This window comes from Oryx dammah, unplaced genomic scaffold (assembly GCF_014754425.2).
Source record: "Oryx dammah isolate SB20612 unplaced genomic scaffold, SCBI_Odam_1.1 HiC_scaffold_29, whole genome shotgun sequence".
Taxonomy (NCBI): domain Eukaryota; kingdom Metazoa; phylum Chordata; class Mammalia; order Artiodactyla; family Bovidae; genus Oryx; species Oryx dammah.
The window spans coordinates 81,172,777-81,192,038 of record NW_024070213.1 but is presented as its reverse complement, the minus strand read 5'-3'; the positions used below and the strand labels follow the sequence as shown (position 1 = coordinate 81,192,038).

General features: G+C 37.5%; 1 protein-coding gene across 1 annotated transcript in view; it reads right to left on the bottom strand.

Annotated features, from left to right (window-relative positions):
* Nucleotides 1-19,262, bottom strand: part of TMEM117 (transmembrane protein 117) — a 585,912-nt gene that overhangs the window by 193,854 nt on the left and 372,796 nt on the right. The window contains exon 5 of the mRNA XM_040233808.1: nt 13,370-13,467. Within this exon, the coding sequence (XP_040089742.1) occupies nt 13,370-13,467 (98 nt within the window). The remainder of the gene's footprint in view (nt 1-13,369; nt 13,468-19,262) is intronic.

Sequence of the window (19,262 nt, the reverse complement as noted above, 5' to 3'; positions counted from 1 at the left end):
TCACGTATGGATATGAGAGCTGGACTATAAAGAAGGCTGAGCCCCAAAGATGTTTTGATGCTTTCAGATTGTGGTGTTGGATAAGACTCTTGAGAGTCCTCTGGACAGCAAGGAGATCAAACTAGTTAACGCTAAAGGGAATCAACCCTGAATATTCATTGGATGCTGAAGATCACGTTGGCCACCTGATGTGAAGAACCAACTCATTGGAAAAGATCCTGATTCTGGGAAAGATTGAGGGTGGGAGGAGAAGGGGGCAACAGAATATGGAATGGTTAGATGACATCACTGACTCAATGGACATGAGTTTGAGCACACTCTGAAAGATAATGAACAGAGAAGCCTGGCATGTTGCAGTACATGGAATCACAAAGAGATGGGCACAACTTAGCAGCTGAACAACAACAACAATACTGGTATAAAGTTTTTTTCAATGACATTTTATATTTAGGAAAAATAACATAATGTCTAATACCCATATGCAAAAGTTCCCCTTTCTTATTTGAACCAAAGAACATTAAAAAAGTCAAGATATTACTTCTCAACCATGTCCTTCCATAATTGACCACCTTAAAATAAAACATGGCCCACCAAAGTCAGAAGTGCTTGGTTAACCTCCAAAACAGTGCTAGTTTGTGCAGTATAAATCTGACAAAAGCTGAAATTCAGGAGAACTGATGACAAGAAACCACTATGGAGTAGAAGAAGAGTAGAGATAACAGTGTAATTGGCAAATGGAAAGGTAGAAAGTGTATGCATGCTAAGTTACTTCAGTCATGTCTGACTCTTTTAGACCCTATGGACTATACCCACCAGACTCCTCTATTCATGGGGTTTCCCAGGCAAGAATACTAGTGTGGGCTGCCATTTCCTCCTCCAGAGATGGGAACCAAATCTCCTGCGCTGCAGGCAGATTCTTTACCACTGAGCCACCAGGGAAGCCCAAGGCGGAGAGTAAATGTGGGCAATCCTTTCAAGAAATGTGAGCTGAAGAGGGAGAGAAGTGGCAAAGGTTACAATACCTGGTATTTGTTTTCTTCTTAGAACTTATCATTATTTATAATTTTACTTGCTTATTTTTTCTAGTCAATCAATAATCTAGTTGGTAAGAAAGACAGCAGATCATGTGACACAAGAGCTATGTATGTTTCCTGTTCACGGTTGCATTCCCAACAGAACTCCTAATACAGTCAACAGTGTGTTATTCACTCAGTCGTGTCCAACTCTTTGTGACTCCATGGACTGTAGACCACCAGGCTCCTCTGTCCATGGAATTATCCAGGCAAGAATACTGGAATAGGTTGTTATTCCCTTCTCCAGGGTATCTTCCCAACCCAGGTTTGGTCTCCTGCATTGTAGGCAGATTCCTTACCATCTGATGAATAAATGAGTGAGACAAGCTTGCATGTTTCATTGATCACTCTGGAGCAAAGCTTTGTCCAGCTTACACATGTAGACACTGGTCCTTGTTTCGTTTCTGAAATGTGAGTCACTCATATGCCCAGCCATTATAATCAGATTTTGTTTAACCTTTAGGCTAAATAGAGGGCTTCTCTGATAGTTCAGTTGGTAATGAATCTGCCTGCAATGCAGGAGACCCTGGATCTATTCCTGGGTTGGGAATATCTGCTGGAGAAGGGATAGGCTACCCACTTGACCACTCCAGTATTCTTGGGCTTCCCGTATGGTTCAGCTGTTAAAGAATCTGCCTGCAATGCAGAAGACCTGGGTTTGATCCCTGGGTTGGGGAGATTCCCTGGAGAAGGGAAAGGCTACCCACTCCTGTATTCTGGCCTGGAGAATTCCATGGCCTGGAGAAATCCATGGGATTGCAAAGAGTCAGACATAACTGAGCAACTTTCAGTTTCACCTTAGGCTAAAAATACACATGTGAGAACAAACTTAGTCTCATCTGATCTGACACTTGCCTATACATTCTATCTCTATTTCATCAGAAAACTTCCCAGGTGCAACAACAAGCATCAAAGCAGTTCAGTCTTTAACATGGTTAATGAATCCATCCCTTCTTCTAAAGAGAGAAGGTACAGGGAGATCTGCCCAGCAGGGGAAAACGTAGGAATAGGATATTCTGAAAACAAGAGCTGGCATTAAGGAACCAGAACTGCTGGGGGGAATTCAGAAAGAAAGAAACTGCACATGGGTGGGGATTGTCACAGGCCTCAGCTTGTCTTGGATGAACCTTGCCCTGTATTCTTTAACTGCCTTAGTTTTGATCAGTGGCTCATGAAATAAACAATGATTCATTTCCAGTTGATAACAGTAAAGGATTTGCCTTGCAGAGAAAGTTGAAGTATTATTTACCAGCCATCATGGTTTGAAAACCAATCAATGGTGAGTTCCCAACAGTGAATGACGTGCCACAGAAACTGAGTTGGTGGCTCGCCCATCTCAGCACTGAATGTGAACCAAAATGAATCATGGGCACTAAACAACCAGCTATACTTGGTGACACTGAGACTTTGTTGTTGTCTCATTCAGTCTGCAAAAAGCTGATGGACAGTTATGATGGGATTGATTTAAACAAAGATTGACAGCTCTTCTGAAATACTAATTATCTCCTGAATAGGAAACTTTAATTCTAACTGGCAGGTTTTGACCAAAGCCCACAAAAACAAACACTTTTTTTTAAGGAGGACTTTTTTATGCTAGCAAAGACAGTTTAAGACACTTGTACTGTGGTACTTTGTATATAAATATGTATACAGGATGAAGATAAATACCTCAAAATATTCCACTAATAGTTACTAGGGAAATAGCAAGAGTGAAGATAATATTTGGGCTTTCTAATAGGTAGAGTCATAGAAATACTTGGAGTTTTGTTAATATGAAAGACTTGCACTTTTATTCTATTAGAGAAAGTGGGATGAGGCGCAGTCATGAGAAAGAAAGAAAAGACAGGCAAGGGTTCCTACACTGCTGAGATGAATTGAGACACTAAACTTGGTTAAATGCTGCTTTTTTTCTTCTAGAATTTATTGTTTCTATTTTAATTTTGTGCATTTATACTATTATATGTGAACTCAGGGACCTTAGAAAACATGACCTATACTTTAGAAAAGTAATAAGTATGACTTAGGCCTCCCAGCGCAGGGGAGTACTCCATATGACCAGTAAATTTAAAACTGAAGAGGAATAATTCTGTTCTACCAATAACTGTTACACAGAAAAACTATGCAGTATTTCCAACCAATTATTAAAGGGCATTTTCTTTCAAATATTTATAAATCAAAGAATTGTTCCTGGGCTCAGGGTTGCTATTCTAGGGCTTAGCAATTAAAAGCCTGTAACAGGGAGATTCATGTGTGCTAAGCTGCTTCAGTTGTGTCTGACTCTGTGACCCTATGGACTGTAGCCTGTCACGCTCCTCCATCCAGGGGATTCTCCAGGCAAGAATACTGGAGTGGGTTTCCATGCCCTCCTCCCGGGGATCTTCCCAGCTCAGTGATAGAACCCACATCTCCTACTTATCCTGCACCAGCAAGCAGGTTCTTTACCATAGTGCCACCTGGGAAGCCCCGTAAGAGGGAAGTACTAGTAAGTAAGATAACACCAATTTATTGAATTCCTTTTCCTCAAACTTAATTCACCTTTAAGAGATGAGGGAAAGATCCTAAATTTAAAATTTCCAGGGTCAGTGTGTGGCTAATATTAAGTCTCTGTAGAAACATATCCCATGCTATTTTAATTGACTTTTTAGCGTAGGTAAAGCACATAATTTGTAACCAAGATGATTTTTTTTAAACTGAAAAAAACACTTCTAAACATTTTTCAGAAAAAAACTCCTAAGTACTATCAGTCTTTTAATAAACATATCAGTTAATCAAAAAGTCAAAATACTTTTAATTATCCTCATCATTTTCAATGAAGTCCTCTATCTGAAGACATTTTCAGTAATGTCATAGAGTATCTTAGATTTGACAGTTCTCACCAAAGTGGTCGACATGACAAGGGAATATTATGCTTACTGTGTACCAGGAACACAGTCCTAGGGACACAGTAAGATGCTGTCATGCTCTCAAGTAATGTAATCTGAGCAGAAATATGGAGAGAACTGAGTCACTTGACTTTAATACATTTCTTTAAACTTTTAAAGATTTTTAGTTTAAAACTCTATTAACTATTTATTCTCTATCTTCCTACTAAAACATGAGAATAACAAACAGTAAATTGTCACTACAGAATTTAAGAGCTTTTCATTCAATATCTGGGCAGCAAATAATTTGAAATGAGCTCTATCTCTTGGGGGGAAAATGAATATGCTCTGGATGAAACAAATACATTAATAACCAAATCAGTAAACTATAATTAAATTCTCCTGGGAAATATTAATTTTTAAATATAAATGTTCCTTTAGTTTTCTCTCCTACCTTCTAAATCCCCTCATTGTTCCTCTTTCCTCCTCTCCTAAACATGGGTTTACCCTTGATACAAGAGAGGTACAAGTCTGGAATCTATCAGCGACATTCCAGAAAACCATTCTTGTCAAGCTCATCACTGATGGTAATTTTAGAGTGAAGTCTCATTGACACTTTGCATTTTGATCTTATTTGATATATCACCAGCATTTCACTGTTGACATGACTGTCTCTTGATATTCTCTCTTTTCTTGGAATCCATGACACACCTTTTTGGGAATTTTTATTCTTTTTGTCCCCTCTTTTTCTGTCTTCTTTGAAGATGCCTCTTCTGCCTGCTCCTAAATAAAAGAGCTCTGCAGGTTTATTCTAGCAGATCTTTTCACTCTGTGTGTGTGTGTGTATGTGTGTGTGTGTGTGTGCACTAAGCTGCTTCAATTGTGTCTTACTCTGTGACCCTATGGACTGTAGCCTGTCACGCTCCTCCATCCAGGGGATTCTCCAGGCAAGAATACTGGAGTGGGTTACCATGCCCTCCTCCAGGATATTTTCCTGACTCAGGAATTATGAGTCCTGCATTGGCAGGCCGTTCTTTACCTCTATCGTCACCTGGGAAGCCCTCTTTTTATTCTACACCCACTCAAACACTGTATATATGTAGACAATGACATCTACAAAAGTATAAAGATGTAAATCAAAATACAAATGTTAGTTGTATTTTTGTCTCAGACATCACTCCTTAGCTTCACGTCCACACAGAGAACTGCATAGTAGGCACCTCAATTAGTACAAGTTCAACATGCTCAAGTCTGGATTCACTACACCTCTTCTTAAGACTTGGTCCTCCACCAGGATCTCCTATCTCAGTGAGTACCATAATCACCTTTTCAGTGGCTCAAGCCTAACCACTCAACAGTATCCTGAACTTCCTCTGCCTGACCTCAATCCACATACCTAACCAATCATCATGTTTCTGGCTACTCCTTATCCTGGATGACATCTCAGCCCTAGGTAAACCATCCCTATAGCTCACCTCAGACTATATCACAGCACTTACACCTTGGTAGGTATTTCCTCCTCCTACCATATTTCTCACAGGACAGAACATTATGCTATCAGGGTCCTTATTTTTGCTTTCAAAGTTGTATTCTCAGCATCATAGAGAGTACCTGGTGCTCATAATACCAGTTGTAACATCTGCTGTTGTGCTGTTGTTCAGTTGCTCAGTTGTGTCCAACTCAAGCCCATGGACTGCAGCACACCAGGCTTCCTTGTCTTCACTATCTCCCTGAGTTTGCTCAAACTCATGTCCGTTGAGTCAGTGATGCCATCCAATCATCTCATCCTCTGTCATCCCCTTCTCCTCCTGCCCTCAATCCTTCCCAGCATCAAGGTCTTTTCCAATGAGTCACCAGTTTGCATTAGGTGGCCAAAGTATTGTAGCTTCAGTTTCAGCATCAGTCCTTCCAGTGAATATTCAGGGTGATTTTTTTCAGGATAGACTGGTTTCATCTCATTGCTTTCCAAAGGACTCTCAAGAGTCTTCTCAAGCTCACAATTTGAAAGCATCAGTTTTGGGCACTCAGCTTTCTTTATGGTCCAACTCTCACATCCATACATGACTACTGGAAAAACCATAGCTTTGTCTATAGGGACCTTTGTCAGCAGCATGATGTCTCTGCTTTTTAATACGCTGTCTAGGTTTTTCTTTGGAGAAATAAATGGCAACCCACTCCAGTATTCTTGCCTGGAAAATTCCATGGACAGAGGAGCCTGTGGACTACAGTCCATGGGATCTCAAAGAGTCAGACACGACTGAGCAACTGAGCATACATAGATGTGTCATAACTTCTTCCAAGGAGCAAGCGTCTTTTAATTTCATGGCTGCAGTCAGCATCCTCAGTGATTTTGGAGCCCAAGAAAATAAAAGCTGCCATTGTTTCCATAACATACCGTAATACCAGGTAAAGCAAAATAGTAACAACTGACACGCAATGGTAAGTAATAAAGCCAGGATGGAAAGTCAGGCAACCTGCTCCAGTTGTGCTTCTAACCACTTCTAACCATATTGTACCCAGTGCTTAAGTATTTACTTAAATAAGTTAATGAAAAGAAGACTTTTTTTAAATTCAGCAAAATTATGTCTTGAAGGGCATGGGTATTAATGCCCAGGCATAAATATATGATTGAGAGTTAAATCCCTAAGGCATAAATATAAAATTTACTTTTTACATGAAAATCACCAAGTAATATAACACATCAGTCTGACAAAACAGTAATGCAACATCAATCATCTATTTATTCAGCAGTAGGAAACTCAACATTTAGCAAGAAAACCAGGTGAAGCATATCCTTGGATATGCTTGGATCTGTGAAGTAGCCAGATTTAAATGGAGCCTGTTAACTTAGTGTAGTGTAAAAAGTGAAGGTGATTGATTCAATAGGTACACTTACATGACCTGGGCTAAACATGTTCTGCTTTTCCTCACAGAGGCAGCTTTTAATTAAAGACAGACAACTGCATAAGGAGGCATGCTGAGGTGGAAGGAAGGCTGAAGGCAAAAAGACAAAATCCATCCGAGAGAAGATATGGGCTCATTTATTACTTGGGAAGTGAGGCAAAAAATCTGTGCATGCTCTAGTTGCCCCTGGAACCTTTCATGAATTATTGTCTGCTGCAAAAATTTTGCTATAATGATGATGGAATTATACAGAACATATTAAATTATAATTAGTATCCTCTCTATTAAAAATCAATATGCAGTCCTTTTCTAGTTAAAAATGTAGAGTCAGAGAATCTTGAAGTTTGATGAAAATTTTAAGTGATTTACCTTTTTTCTCATTCAATGTGAAAATCCTGTATAGCATCCCTGAAGGATTATGTAGTAGTCTTAGCAGGAATACTTCCACTGAAGGGGAATTTAGCAGTACATCAGGCAGGCTCATTCAGCACTCAGAGACTCATGTTATTAGGGCATTCTTTCATACTTGGACCTAAATCTGTTTCGTGGGACGTACTCATTGACTCATATCTTAGTCCATTTGGGCTGTAATGGCAAAATATCACACACTGGGTGACACATATCACCAGGCATTTATTTCTCACAATTCTGGAGGCCTGAAGTCCAAGATGAAGGTATCAGCATGGTCAAGTTTGGTGAGACCCTCCTTCCTAATATAACTGGTGCCTTCTCAATGTGCCCTCACATGGTAGAACGGGCTATGGTCTTTTTTTATAAATGCACTAGTCACATTTCTACAGGCACCACCATCACCACCTAAGCACCTCCCAGAGGTCCCACCATCACACAGGGCATCGAGAGTTCAACATAGGAATTTTGGAGGGATGCAAACATTCAGACTATAGCAGTCCACATTCTGCTCTCTGGAGTAAAGCAGACAGAATTACTCTCTAACACCTTAATCCTACAATAGAAAATAGCATTGCAGAGCTGAAAAGGACTGCACGAAACAACAAACATCCCTTTTACAGAAAAGAAAATGGAAACTCAAAGTAGAAATATAGGACATACATCTGGATATTAGTAAAGCTATTACTAAAACCCTTCTGACTGATATTTCCCCAATTCTCCAGTCCTTTTATTACTTTATTTCATTTATTATTATTGTTATCACGTTACTCTCCCACACATATATATTAAGACAATAATCATTTCTTGATTAGCTCTTGTCTGGTCAAATAACCTTTTTTCTGCTGCTAAGTCACTTCAGTTGTGTCCGACTCTGTGAGACCCCATAGATGGCAGCCCACCAGGCTCCCCCATCCCTGGGATTCTCCAGGCAAGAACACTGGAGTGGGTTGCCATTTCCTTCTCCAATGTGTGAAAGTGAAGTCGCTCAGTCGTGTCTGACCCTCAGCGACCCCAAGGACTGCAGCCTTCCAGGCTCCTCCGTCCATGGGATTTTCCAGGCAAGAGTACTGGAGTGGGGTGCCATTGCCTTCTCCTAATAACCTTGTTAGACTTGAGTAATAACCATAATACTCAAAGTAGAAAAACCAGCATCAGCTCATTTGTTTCTCAGTCAAGAATAAAAATAATCATGATCAAAAGTTGCCAGCCCAAACCATAAGGGCACTAGACAAAGTACTTTTAAAAAATATATAAAGTGAAAAAGTTAGTTTAACACTCAACCTTCAAAAAGCTAAGATCATGGCATCCAGTCCCATCAATTCATGGCAAATAAATGGGAAATGATGGAAACAGGAAGAGACTATTTTTTTGGGCTCCCAAATCACTGCAGATGGTGACTGCAGCCATGAAATTAAAAGACACTTGCTCCTTGGAAGAAAAGTTTTGACCAACCTAGACAGCATATTAAAAAGCAAAGATGTTACTTTGCCAACAAAGGTCCATTTAGTCAAAGCTATGTTTTTTCCAGTAGTCATGTATGGATGTGAGAGTAGGACTACAAAGAAAGATGAGCACCAGAGAATTGATGCTTTTGAACTGTGGTGTTGGAGAAAACTCTTGAGAGTCCCTTGGACTGCAAGGAGATCCAACCAATCAGTCCTAAAGGAAATCAGTCCTGAATATTCATTGGAAAGACTGATGCTGAAGCTGAAACTCCAAAACTTGGGCCACCTGATGTGAAAAACTGATTCATTGGAAAAGATCCTAGTGCTGGGAAAGATTGAAGGCAGGAGAAGGGGATGACAGAGGATGAGATGGTTGCATGACATCACCAACTGGATGGATATGAGTTTGAGCAAACTCCAGGAGTTGGTGATAGGGAAGCCTGGCATGCTACAGTCCATGGAGTTGAAAGAGATGGACACGACTGAGTGACTGAACTGAACTGAATCATCAAATACAGAACAAATGAAATGCAATCTCTTCTATGCAACAGAGTAGGATGGAAGAGGTCGTTTATACCCAGACACACACAGCCATACACTATGCTTTCCAAGTCTAAGCATCTAATTAATCACAGGCCACAGTTTTTACCAAATGCTTTGGCACTATAACATCTGCCCTGCCATCTTTCTAGCCTCCATCATTGGTTTCCTTGCCATTTTCTGTCTAGCCCTTAAAAGATAAAAATTTTCACTTTCTGCTGTGACAGCACTCCACTTTTTAGGGTACATCAGGACAGGCTGGTTTTTGTTGCCCTATCAAACATCCCCAAATCTCAATGGCTTAACATTTACAAAGACTTATTCCTCACTGTGACTCATGGGGTCGCAGAGTCAGACACGACTGAGTGACTGAACTGAACTGAACTGAACTGATTCCTCGCTTACACTACATGTGTTTTTAAGGATGCTGGCTCTATTCTGGTCTTTCATGGAGCCTGAATGACAAGGGCTTCAGCTAGACACAAACTCTAACAGTGGCTACCAAGAAAGGAGCCATTTTCAATGCTTCTCATTGGCAATTAAATGCTTCTACTTAGAGGTAACCCATGTCTCTTCCACTCACATTTTAACTGGTCAAAACAAGTCATGTGATCAGAGGGTGCAGAAAAGTGCAATCCTCTTAATGTGTCTCTAGGGCAAGGAACTGAAGTATCTGTGAAGCCTGAATGACCCACCAGCTCTCCCAATTTCTTCTTCCACTGATTCTCCTACAAATTTCAGAAGAGTGTCCTCCCTTATTTTTTAATATAAGACTTTGGGAAATATATTTGTGACATGTTTTCCCTCAAAAGCATATAAATTGTGTCTCCAGAGAGTAAATAAAGCAGTGAGATAGATGCTGACATAAATATTATACTACTTGTTATTTTATGTCCATGTGTATGCATACATTCACTTCAGATACAGGTGAGTGAAAATAGGCTTTGGATGTCCCTCTGGAAAATAGAACAGTATGTGGCATTAACTTGGGGCTTCCCTGGTGGCTGAGACATAAAGAATTATCCTGCAATGCAGTAGACTCGGGTTCGATTCTGGAACAGGAAGATCCCCTGGATCAGGGAATGGCTATCCACCGCAGTATTCTTGCCTGGAGAATTCCATGGACAGAGAAGCCTGGAAGGCTACAGTCCATGAGGTTGCAAAGATCAGACACAACTGATCACAGACGCATTACAGCATTAATTTAGGATTTAGATTTTAAATTTTTATTCTTTGTTGTTAACAAAAGGCCTGGGAATGGGGCTTTGGAAGGGTAGTTCTATAGTCTGTCCTTTTGCATTTAGTATTTTCAAACCTACCACAGTTGAGTCTCCTCCAAGGCTTAAAGGCCCATGAAATGTACCTTTGCACATTTACTGAAAGAAAGAAGAACCATTTCCTCCGGTGTAGAAACATCTATTACTAAGAATTAAGGAAGAACTTAGCCACATAGTTGCAAATGAAATACTTTCTCACAGACTCAGAAATGTGAGTTAAGCAGCTACATATAGGTAAAAGGTAAGTTTACAACAGCATAATTGCATGTTGTAATGTTTAAACTCTGGCACACAATCACACTGCAACTTATAAAGGCTTTCCTTTGCAAAATTTCTTTACTACAGATTTCTTTTCTTTACATAAATTCATCTCTCCTTAACTGGGGAAAAAGCAAAAAAAAAACAAAAAACCCACAAAACTCTTTTTGAATGGGTAACACAGAGTATGTAAATACTATCTTTTATTTCATTTAAAACCTTGCCAATGATTTCTATATTTTTATCTCCTAGAGCTAAAAAAACAAATGTTCTTTATACTTGCTAAATTCCTTTTATCTGAAAAGTAGAAACAAAAAAAGAGATTTCTTTGCTTCCCACATAATTTCCTTATTCACCTTTTTACATCAGATTTTCCTTTTCTTAAAACCATGAATACTGTTGTCAAGATAATCTGACTATATGTAATGGATAAAATAGGAAAAAATATGTTCAAAGTGGTATTTAAATTTTCCTCCAATTGTTTTATGCTCTCCATGCTCTGAAATATAACAATGAAAAATCATCTCTCAAATATATTATCTAATAAACAAAGTGTGCGTTAGTTGCTTAGTTGTGTCCGACTCTTGCGACTGCAGCCTGCAGTCTTTGAAGATACATTAAATAATACAAAAAATCTGTAAATATAGTAAATGGATTAAAAAATGACTATCTTAGTTATTTATTTTTGGCCACTCCAAGGGGCATGTGGGATCTCAGTTCCTTGACCAGGGATTGAACCCATATGCCCTACAATGGGAGCACCAAGTCTTAACCACTGGACTGCCAGGGAAATCCTCCACAGTAAATGGATATTTTAAAAGAGACATAGCCCATAAACACTTTCAATATTAGAGTTTATCTTCTTTTAAATCATGATTCTTAAAACCCTTGCACAGAATTCTATAGGGTAGAATGATCTTCCAGAATTTCACACTCTTATTTAGCACCAATACCTAAATAATGATTAAGGATAGTCATTTGGAATTTGTACACCAATGTATCCTTGGTTTTTCTAGAGATAGTCTAGTGTAAAGATTAAGAATTGGAGCCTTAAAGTCAGAGACCTATACTTATAGTAGTAACACTTACTTACAGGGTTATCAGGATGAAATGAGTAAATACTCAGCACAGAGACTGGAGCAAAACATACCTTCAGTAAATACATGCTATAATTATTATAGTATATATTATCTGGTCAAGCTACATGGGGAGCTTACAAGTAGGAAAAGATATAAAGTTAAATGCATCATAAAAGTAGGCCACACTTGACTCAGAGACAAGTTGTGAATAAACATCTACAAAATCATATTCATTTTTATAGTAGTAAAAAATCTATTTTTGTTTACTTGCTAATTCAGTTCAGTTCAGTTCAGTCACTCAGTCATGTCCGACTCTTTGCGACCCCATGAATCGCAGCACCCCAGGCCTCCCTGTCCATCACCAACTCCTGGAGATCACTCAGACTCACTTCCATCGAACTGGTGATGCCATCCAGCCATCTCATCCTCTGTCGTCCCTTTCTCCTCCTGCCCCCAATCCCTCCCAGCATCAGAGTCTTTTCCAATGAGTCAACTCTTCACATGAGGTGGCCAAAGTACTGGAGTTTCAGCTTTAGCATCAGTCCTTCCAAAGAAAGCCCAGGGCTGATCTCCTTCAGAATGGACTGGTTGGATCTCCTTGCAGTCCAAGGGACCCTCAAGAGTCTTAATAATTGAATTCAAAATACTATATATCTAAAGAAATATTTAGTAATATTGCTAAAGCATAAAGATAGCTTAGAGTGTATACTTTCTTCCAAGTACTTAGTGACCATGATTTTTGGAGTCTGTACATGAAAAAATAAAATAAAATCTCTGAATTAAATCCAAGAATAAAGAGATTTTTTCCTTTTGAAATGCAGGTAAACAATATGTACTTTATGCAATTTATGAAGTTAAAATTATCATCAATTACAAAGCTTCTGAGTGTCAGAGTAGATAACTTTTCACACATCAGGTTGAATCCCTGTGCTTGTGCAGTGTCACACAGCCTGGTGAAATGCCCTTTTGCTGTTTCTGTATTCCTACCACTTCTATCTAAGCTTGTTCAAATATATATAAATAACATTGACTCCGCCAAAAAACAAAGTTCTATAATACATGGATTGTTTTCTCATTGCAATAATTGGGCTGGACAACTAAAGGAAATTACATAAAGAAGTGCCAATGAGCCAGATGTGGTCTGTAGCGAATTTCCCTCCCTGTATGATTTCGTCAAAGCAAAATTATATCCTGTCAAATATGCTGGACTGAATTTCATATCAGATTTCATTGAAAATTCTAGCTTATTTTTACTGAGTCAAAAACCTACTTACCTCTGATAAAATCTCATTTGCTTTACTGTATTAGTAAATGTATCTCTTGTAAATGGGTATATGCAACAATGTGTAGACAAAAAGTGATTAGTTAGGATAATGGTTTTCATCATTTTAATGATGGAGCATAGTGTCTACTAGAAATGCCTCTCTAAATAGAATTCTATATATTTAAAGAAAACTAGATGCAACTCAAGTCCTTTGTGAATGAGGCAAGACACAGTCAACAAATGAAACAGTCTCTTACCAGAATAAAATGATCCTAACATTTCCTTTCTTCCAGAAAGCTCTTGCAGATTTTCCCCAATCAGGATAGGGTTTGTCCTGAAGCATCATATCAGTGACCTGCAACAATGAAAGAAACTTATTAGGCACTTTCATAAATCTTCCATTCAGCTTTAAATATATATATATATATATATATAAAATCCACATTTTGCTAAGAACAAAATATGTATTTTAACATTAGAACACATGCAGAGATAAAAATTACAAGGATATATTTCCTTCAGTTAAAAGTTTTCACAGTTCATTTGACTTTACATAATGAATGAGCATATTTAAGGTCATTCAACATATCAAATAGTGATATTCTTTTAAAAACATCCATCAAGAGTCCAAAAGACTGTTCTATACATCTGTGTCTCTTTTGCTGTCTTGCATACAGGGTTATCGTTACCATCTTTCTAAATTCGGGAGGGGGAGAAGGTGGGATGATTTGGGAGAATGGCATTGAAATGTGTATAATATCATATAAGAAACGAATCGCCAGTCTAGGTTCGATGCAGGATACAGGATGCTCGGGGCTGGTGCACTGGGATGACCCAGAGGGATGGTATGGGGAGGGAGGTGGGAGGGGGGTTCAGGATTGGGAACACGTGTATACCCATGGCAGATTCATGTTGATGTATGGCAAAACCAATACAATATTGTAAAGTAAAAAATAAATAAAATAAATAAATAAAAACATCCATCAAGATGATCTTATATAAGGAAGCATCTTAAGATACTGTTAACTTCTCCATAGAAACAAAAACATAATATTTAAATTAAATGCCATATTCTTTTAAAATGTTTCTAAATCAGAAACTCCAAAATTCAAATATTTCCTGATGTGTTGAGATTTTTACCTATACTACTAGTCAAAATAGTGACTTCTTTTTTCTCCCTTTTCCCTTTCAATGGTACGAACCCTTTAACAAATATATTTATTTATTTATTTCGCTGCATCAGGTGTTAGTAGCAGCACGTGTGATCTTTCGTTGTGGCATGTAGGCTCTTCTCTAGTTGTGGCACATGGGCTAGTTGCCCCGAGGCATGTAGGATCTTAGTTCCCAGATCAAGGACCAAACCCACATGTCCTGCTTTGGCAGGTGGATTTTTAAAAAATGGACCACCAGAGAAGTCCCATGACTTGAACCCTTTTATGGCACATTTATTATAATTATCCAGCGTTTTCTCAAAAATGTTCTACCTCTTTTTCTCACATCCACAGATCCTGACATCTTGGGTAAAGTCACATCACCACAGTGATGTTTTTCCCGGTTCCTTCCAACTGTGGTCCTGTAGTCATCCTTCTTATGTCACATATCTCTTTCCACCTTCTATCTTACTCATTTATGTATTATTTCCCCTCTCTTCTCTACATTTTAAAATTCTTGAAGGTGAAGATTTGTCTTTGTTTCCCTTTTAATGTCTAAGAATCTTTTACGTAAAGGACTTCAAAATATTTGCTCAAAGAAGATACAAGGAAATGAATTGATACAAATGCATGCTTGTTTTTACAAATGCATTAACAGCAAGATAGGGGTAAGAGGTTAACAGGTACAAATTCCTATATATAAAATAAATAAGCTAAAATGATATATTGTACAACACGGGGAATATAGTCAATATTTAATAATAACTTTAAATAGAGTATAATTATAAAATACTGAATTATGTTGTACACTTGAAACTAATATAATACTGTAAATCAACTATACTCAATTTTAAAAAGCACAAAAATGCATTAACAAAGTAAACTGCTCACTGGCTACATCTCATATTAATAGTTTTCAGCCATATTAAAAATAATTATAAGTAAATAACCTATTACAAAAGTATTTTTTAAAAGCTGATAGAGATGGGGAATATACTTTTTTCTAATAAAAGAAAACGTATTTGTGTATGTACACACACATGTTCCTTTTTTCACAAAATATACCTTCCTTTTAAGAGAATAATATTTCATTAATTATATATTTAATTGATAAGAGTTCAAATTCAAACAAAACAAATTCAGAATTAAGAAACTATATAGGATGAGATATACTGAATTGAGTAAGGAAACATTTTCATCATCCATTAAAATATACTTCTTCATGCTCTTTTAAAGTGTTAACATTACATTTAAGTGTGACTTCCAACAATGATCTGACTGGGATGGAATGAGTGAGATTTAATCATTTATGATGAAAGATTTTGACTGGGTAGAGGGGGGATGTCTTCTGGATCAGTGACCCCTTGAATATTACTGGAATTTCCGTGGAAGGCACACCAGTTCTCAGGCAAGCCCTTTTGATGTGCTATTCAACATCTAAGAAATGGTCTCTAAAAACACTCACTGGCATGCTAGTGATTAAGATGAAATCAGAACAGAGGGTGAGGAGCCCAGTCTCCAGGAAATATTCACTCATTTCTTCTTTATACTCTCTTTTCAACATCACTTCTTGGATAGAACTCCCAAGCTTCTCTTGGTTGATGAGAACCAAAGCAAGTTCATGGACCATCACTGAGTAACACTGTGAATTTATTATACCTTTGTCTTAACTCAGGGCTTACACCAACTTTGTGTGTGATATGGTTTTACTACTGAATCTGAAGATTCAAGTATAAGTAGTCTTAATATAAACTTTCAGTTTATTTCTTTAAATTGTTAATGACTTTGGTAATTGTGAATGCAAGTAATATTATGAAATCAAAAGGAAAAACATTGGTTTCATCTACTTTTAAAGGAAACTTATTTATTAATGACTTTATTATTTATTTTCTTCATGACACTTTACAATTACAAGATTTTATTTTCTCACTCAGACTGCCTATAGATTGTATGTATCCTCAATCAAAAAAAGATTCATGATATTTAACAGAATGAGCAAAGGGAAGATGATAGAATAAAAGCGAACCATGAATCAAGTGAGTTACATGCTTACAAGAAAACGAGTAAAGACAAAAGCAGAGACATTTAAATTCCATATATTCTTGGGCATAAAAAGTTTTATATCATAACTCCCCTTGAGGAAAGAATTGCTATTCTTCCGAATATAATGACTTCATCCACTATTCCTTCATAACCGTCTTGAATAACAATTCTCTTGTCAAATTTTATTTTTTACAAAACCTCAAGGTTAAGTAAATAAATACTTAAATAAATATTTCATGTTTCACCAGTTTTGTAACAGATTTAATTAATTCTGTTCAGCAATATTTATCCTGTTTCAGAAAGTGGCTGCATGGTAATAAATATTTTCAAGGTACAGAATGATTACTGGGTGGATTTTATTCAATTTTCAATGTTTTCTCCAGGGCACTTTCTGGGAAATACTTATTATATTTTCTAGAAGGAGGCAATCCGCTGCTATATACCAATTATTACAGCAGCATGTTTTGTAAAAATGACATTCAAGGATAAAGGCTTTTTTCAGGAAAATGGCAAGATGAGGCAAAGAACATTTTTCTGATGCTAGACAGCTGGTCTTTTTCACCCCCAGCTCCAACTCTTTTTAAAGTCATATCATCAGATCAATGTCAGGTCACTTGCAGCTAAATTGGCAGGAGCAGAGACAGTCATTAAAGGGATGCATTCAATAAAAAAAAATCCAATTACCTTCTGCATTAGAGAAATCAAATGCATTTCTTATGTTGGTCAAGGACAGTGTTTGTGGGAAAAGTTGCAGGAAAGGGGTTGCTGAAGACAATGCAAAAAAAGGTTGCTGTGTAATATAAATACAATGCAAAACTTGCCGATGCTTCTCTCTAAGGAAGATTATTAGAATTTGAAATTGTGGGACTTTCTCAGCTGAGAGATATTTGTTTAACTCTTTGAGTTTCACAATTGTTCCCTTATCCTTTCCTCTTTACTAGGTCTTTGCATAAAATTTAGAACTTCATTATGTTCCTTATTGCATTATGCCTTGAAGGTAGTTTTACTCAGTAGAATACAAGCTTATTGTAAGGTTTGATAAATGACAACCCACTCCAGTATGCTTGCCTTAGGATTCCATGGACAGAGGAGCCTGGCAGGCTACAGTGCAGGGTTGCAAAGAGTCAGACATTACTGAGCGACTAACACTTTCACTTTTACTTTCATTGTGCAATTTGACCAGAAACATGAATATCGAGTTTTTTTTTTTTTTAAGTTCTTTAAATGTTTGGTAGATTTCACCAGTGGAATCATTATGTCCAGGGGCTTTTTGTTAGGATATTTTTGATTACTGATTCAATTTTCTTACTAGTTATAGATCTATTTCTTTATACTGTAGTTTTGGTAGGTTTTGTGTTTCTAGGAATTTCTCCATTGCATCTAGATTTACCCCACTTTTTGGTGTATTGTTCATAATAATCTCTTATAATCCTTTTTATTTCCTGAATCAATAGTAATGTCCCCACTTTCATTTAGATTTTAGTAATTTGAATTTTCTCTCTTATCTTAGTCTGTGTAGGCTAAAAGTTCATTATATTTATTGATCTTTTCAAAGAAAAAACTTCTGGTTTCATGAATTTCTGTATTGTATTTCTACTTTTGTAGAGAGGTAGATGAATATTGAGTTTTAAAAGTCAGTGTTAAGTGTTAGTCGCTCAATCATGTCCAACTCTTTGCGACCCCATACACTATAGCTCACCAGGTGGGTTGCCATTTCCTTCTCCAGGGGATCTTTCTGACCCAGGCGTTGAACTCAGATCTCCTACATTGTAGGCAGATTAGATTCTTTACCATCTGAGCCACTGTTCTTCATCTAAGGGCACATAATACATGTTAACAGGTGTTATAACAGTAATAATTGATGTTTTGTGGTTGATATCTGGAACTTCTACCCAATCATTCTGCTTCCTGTGACTATGTTGAATAACTGGATTTGGAATCAAAGGGATTGACAATCAAATCATCACTTCCATAAAGACAAGACTATCATATACTGAAGTGTTAGAAAATGATGAAAATATCCTATAATGTTAAAAATGTTATAGTTTAGAATTACTGTTAAAAAGTAAGGCAATGGAGGTCAGCAACCAAAGGCTGCAACAATCTAAGATGGTTTCCTAGAAGATTTATGTAATGTAACTGAGCATTCATTTGCATTTTAACATTCCCCACCTTTCCCAGTCTCATTTTCTTAGCCCAATTATACATGCAGGTACTCAAATGTATGTGGTGGTGGTGGTTTAGTCAAGTCATGTCTGACTCTTGCAATACTATGGACTGTAGCCCACCAGACTCCTCTTGTCCATGGGGTTTTCCAGGCAAGAATACTGGAGTGGGTTGCCATTTCCTTCTCCAAATGTAGGTACTACATACAGTTTTATGTTTAGCATGTGATATTACTGAAAATATTGATTTATTAAGGATACAATATCAAAACATAATAACAATAACTATAGTTACATAGTGCCCCTCTTGATATAGCTATTATGCAGCGAAGTATTATTTAAGGGATGTAGTGCTATTCTATTAAGCATATATGTTAACAGTATCAATGAGCAAACTTACACATACAATTTTGCATTCTCATTTGAAACTTTGCTCTATTTAACCATACACCTTGAATATTATACAACAGAACATGCAAAGCTATTTAAATAATTTCTTCCTTTATTTTTCTCTCCTATATCTTATGAGCCTTCTACTGAAATATGGTCTCCCAGGTGGCACAGTGGTAGAGAATTACCTGCCAATGAAGGTGATGCAAGAGATTCAGGTTCGATCCCTAGGTTGAGAAAATCCCCTGGAGTAGGCAATGGTTACTCACGCCAGTATTCCTGTCTGGAAAATTCCAAGGACAGAGGAGTTTGGTGGGCTATAGCCATTGGGGTTGCAAAGCACTGGACACGACCGAGTTACTGAGCAAACACACACACACACTACTGAAATATAAAAGGTT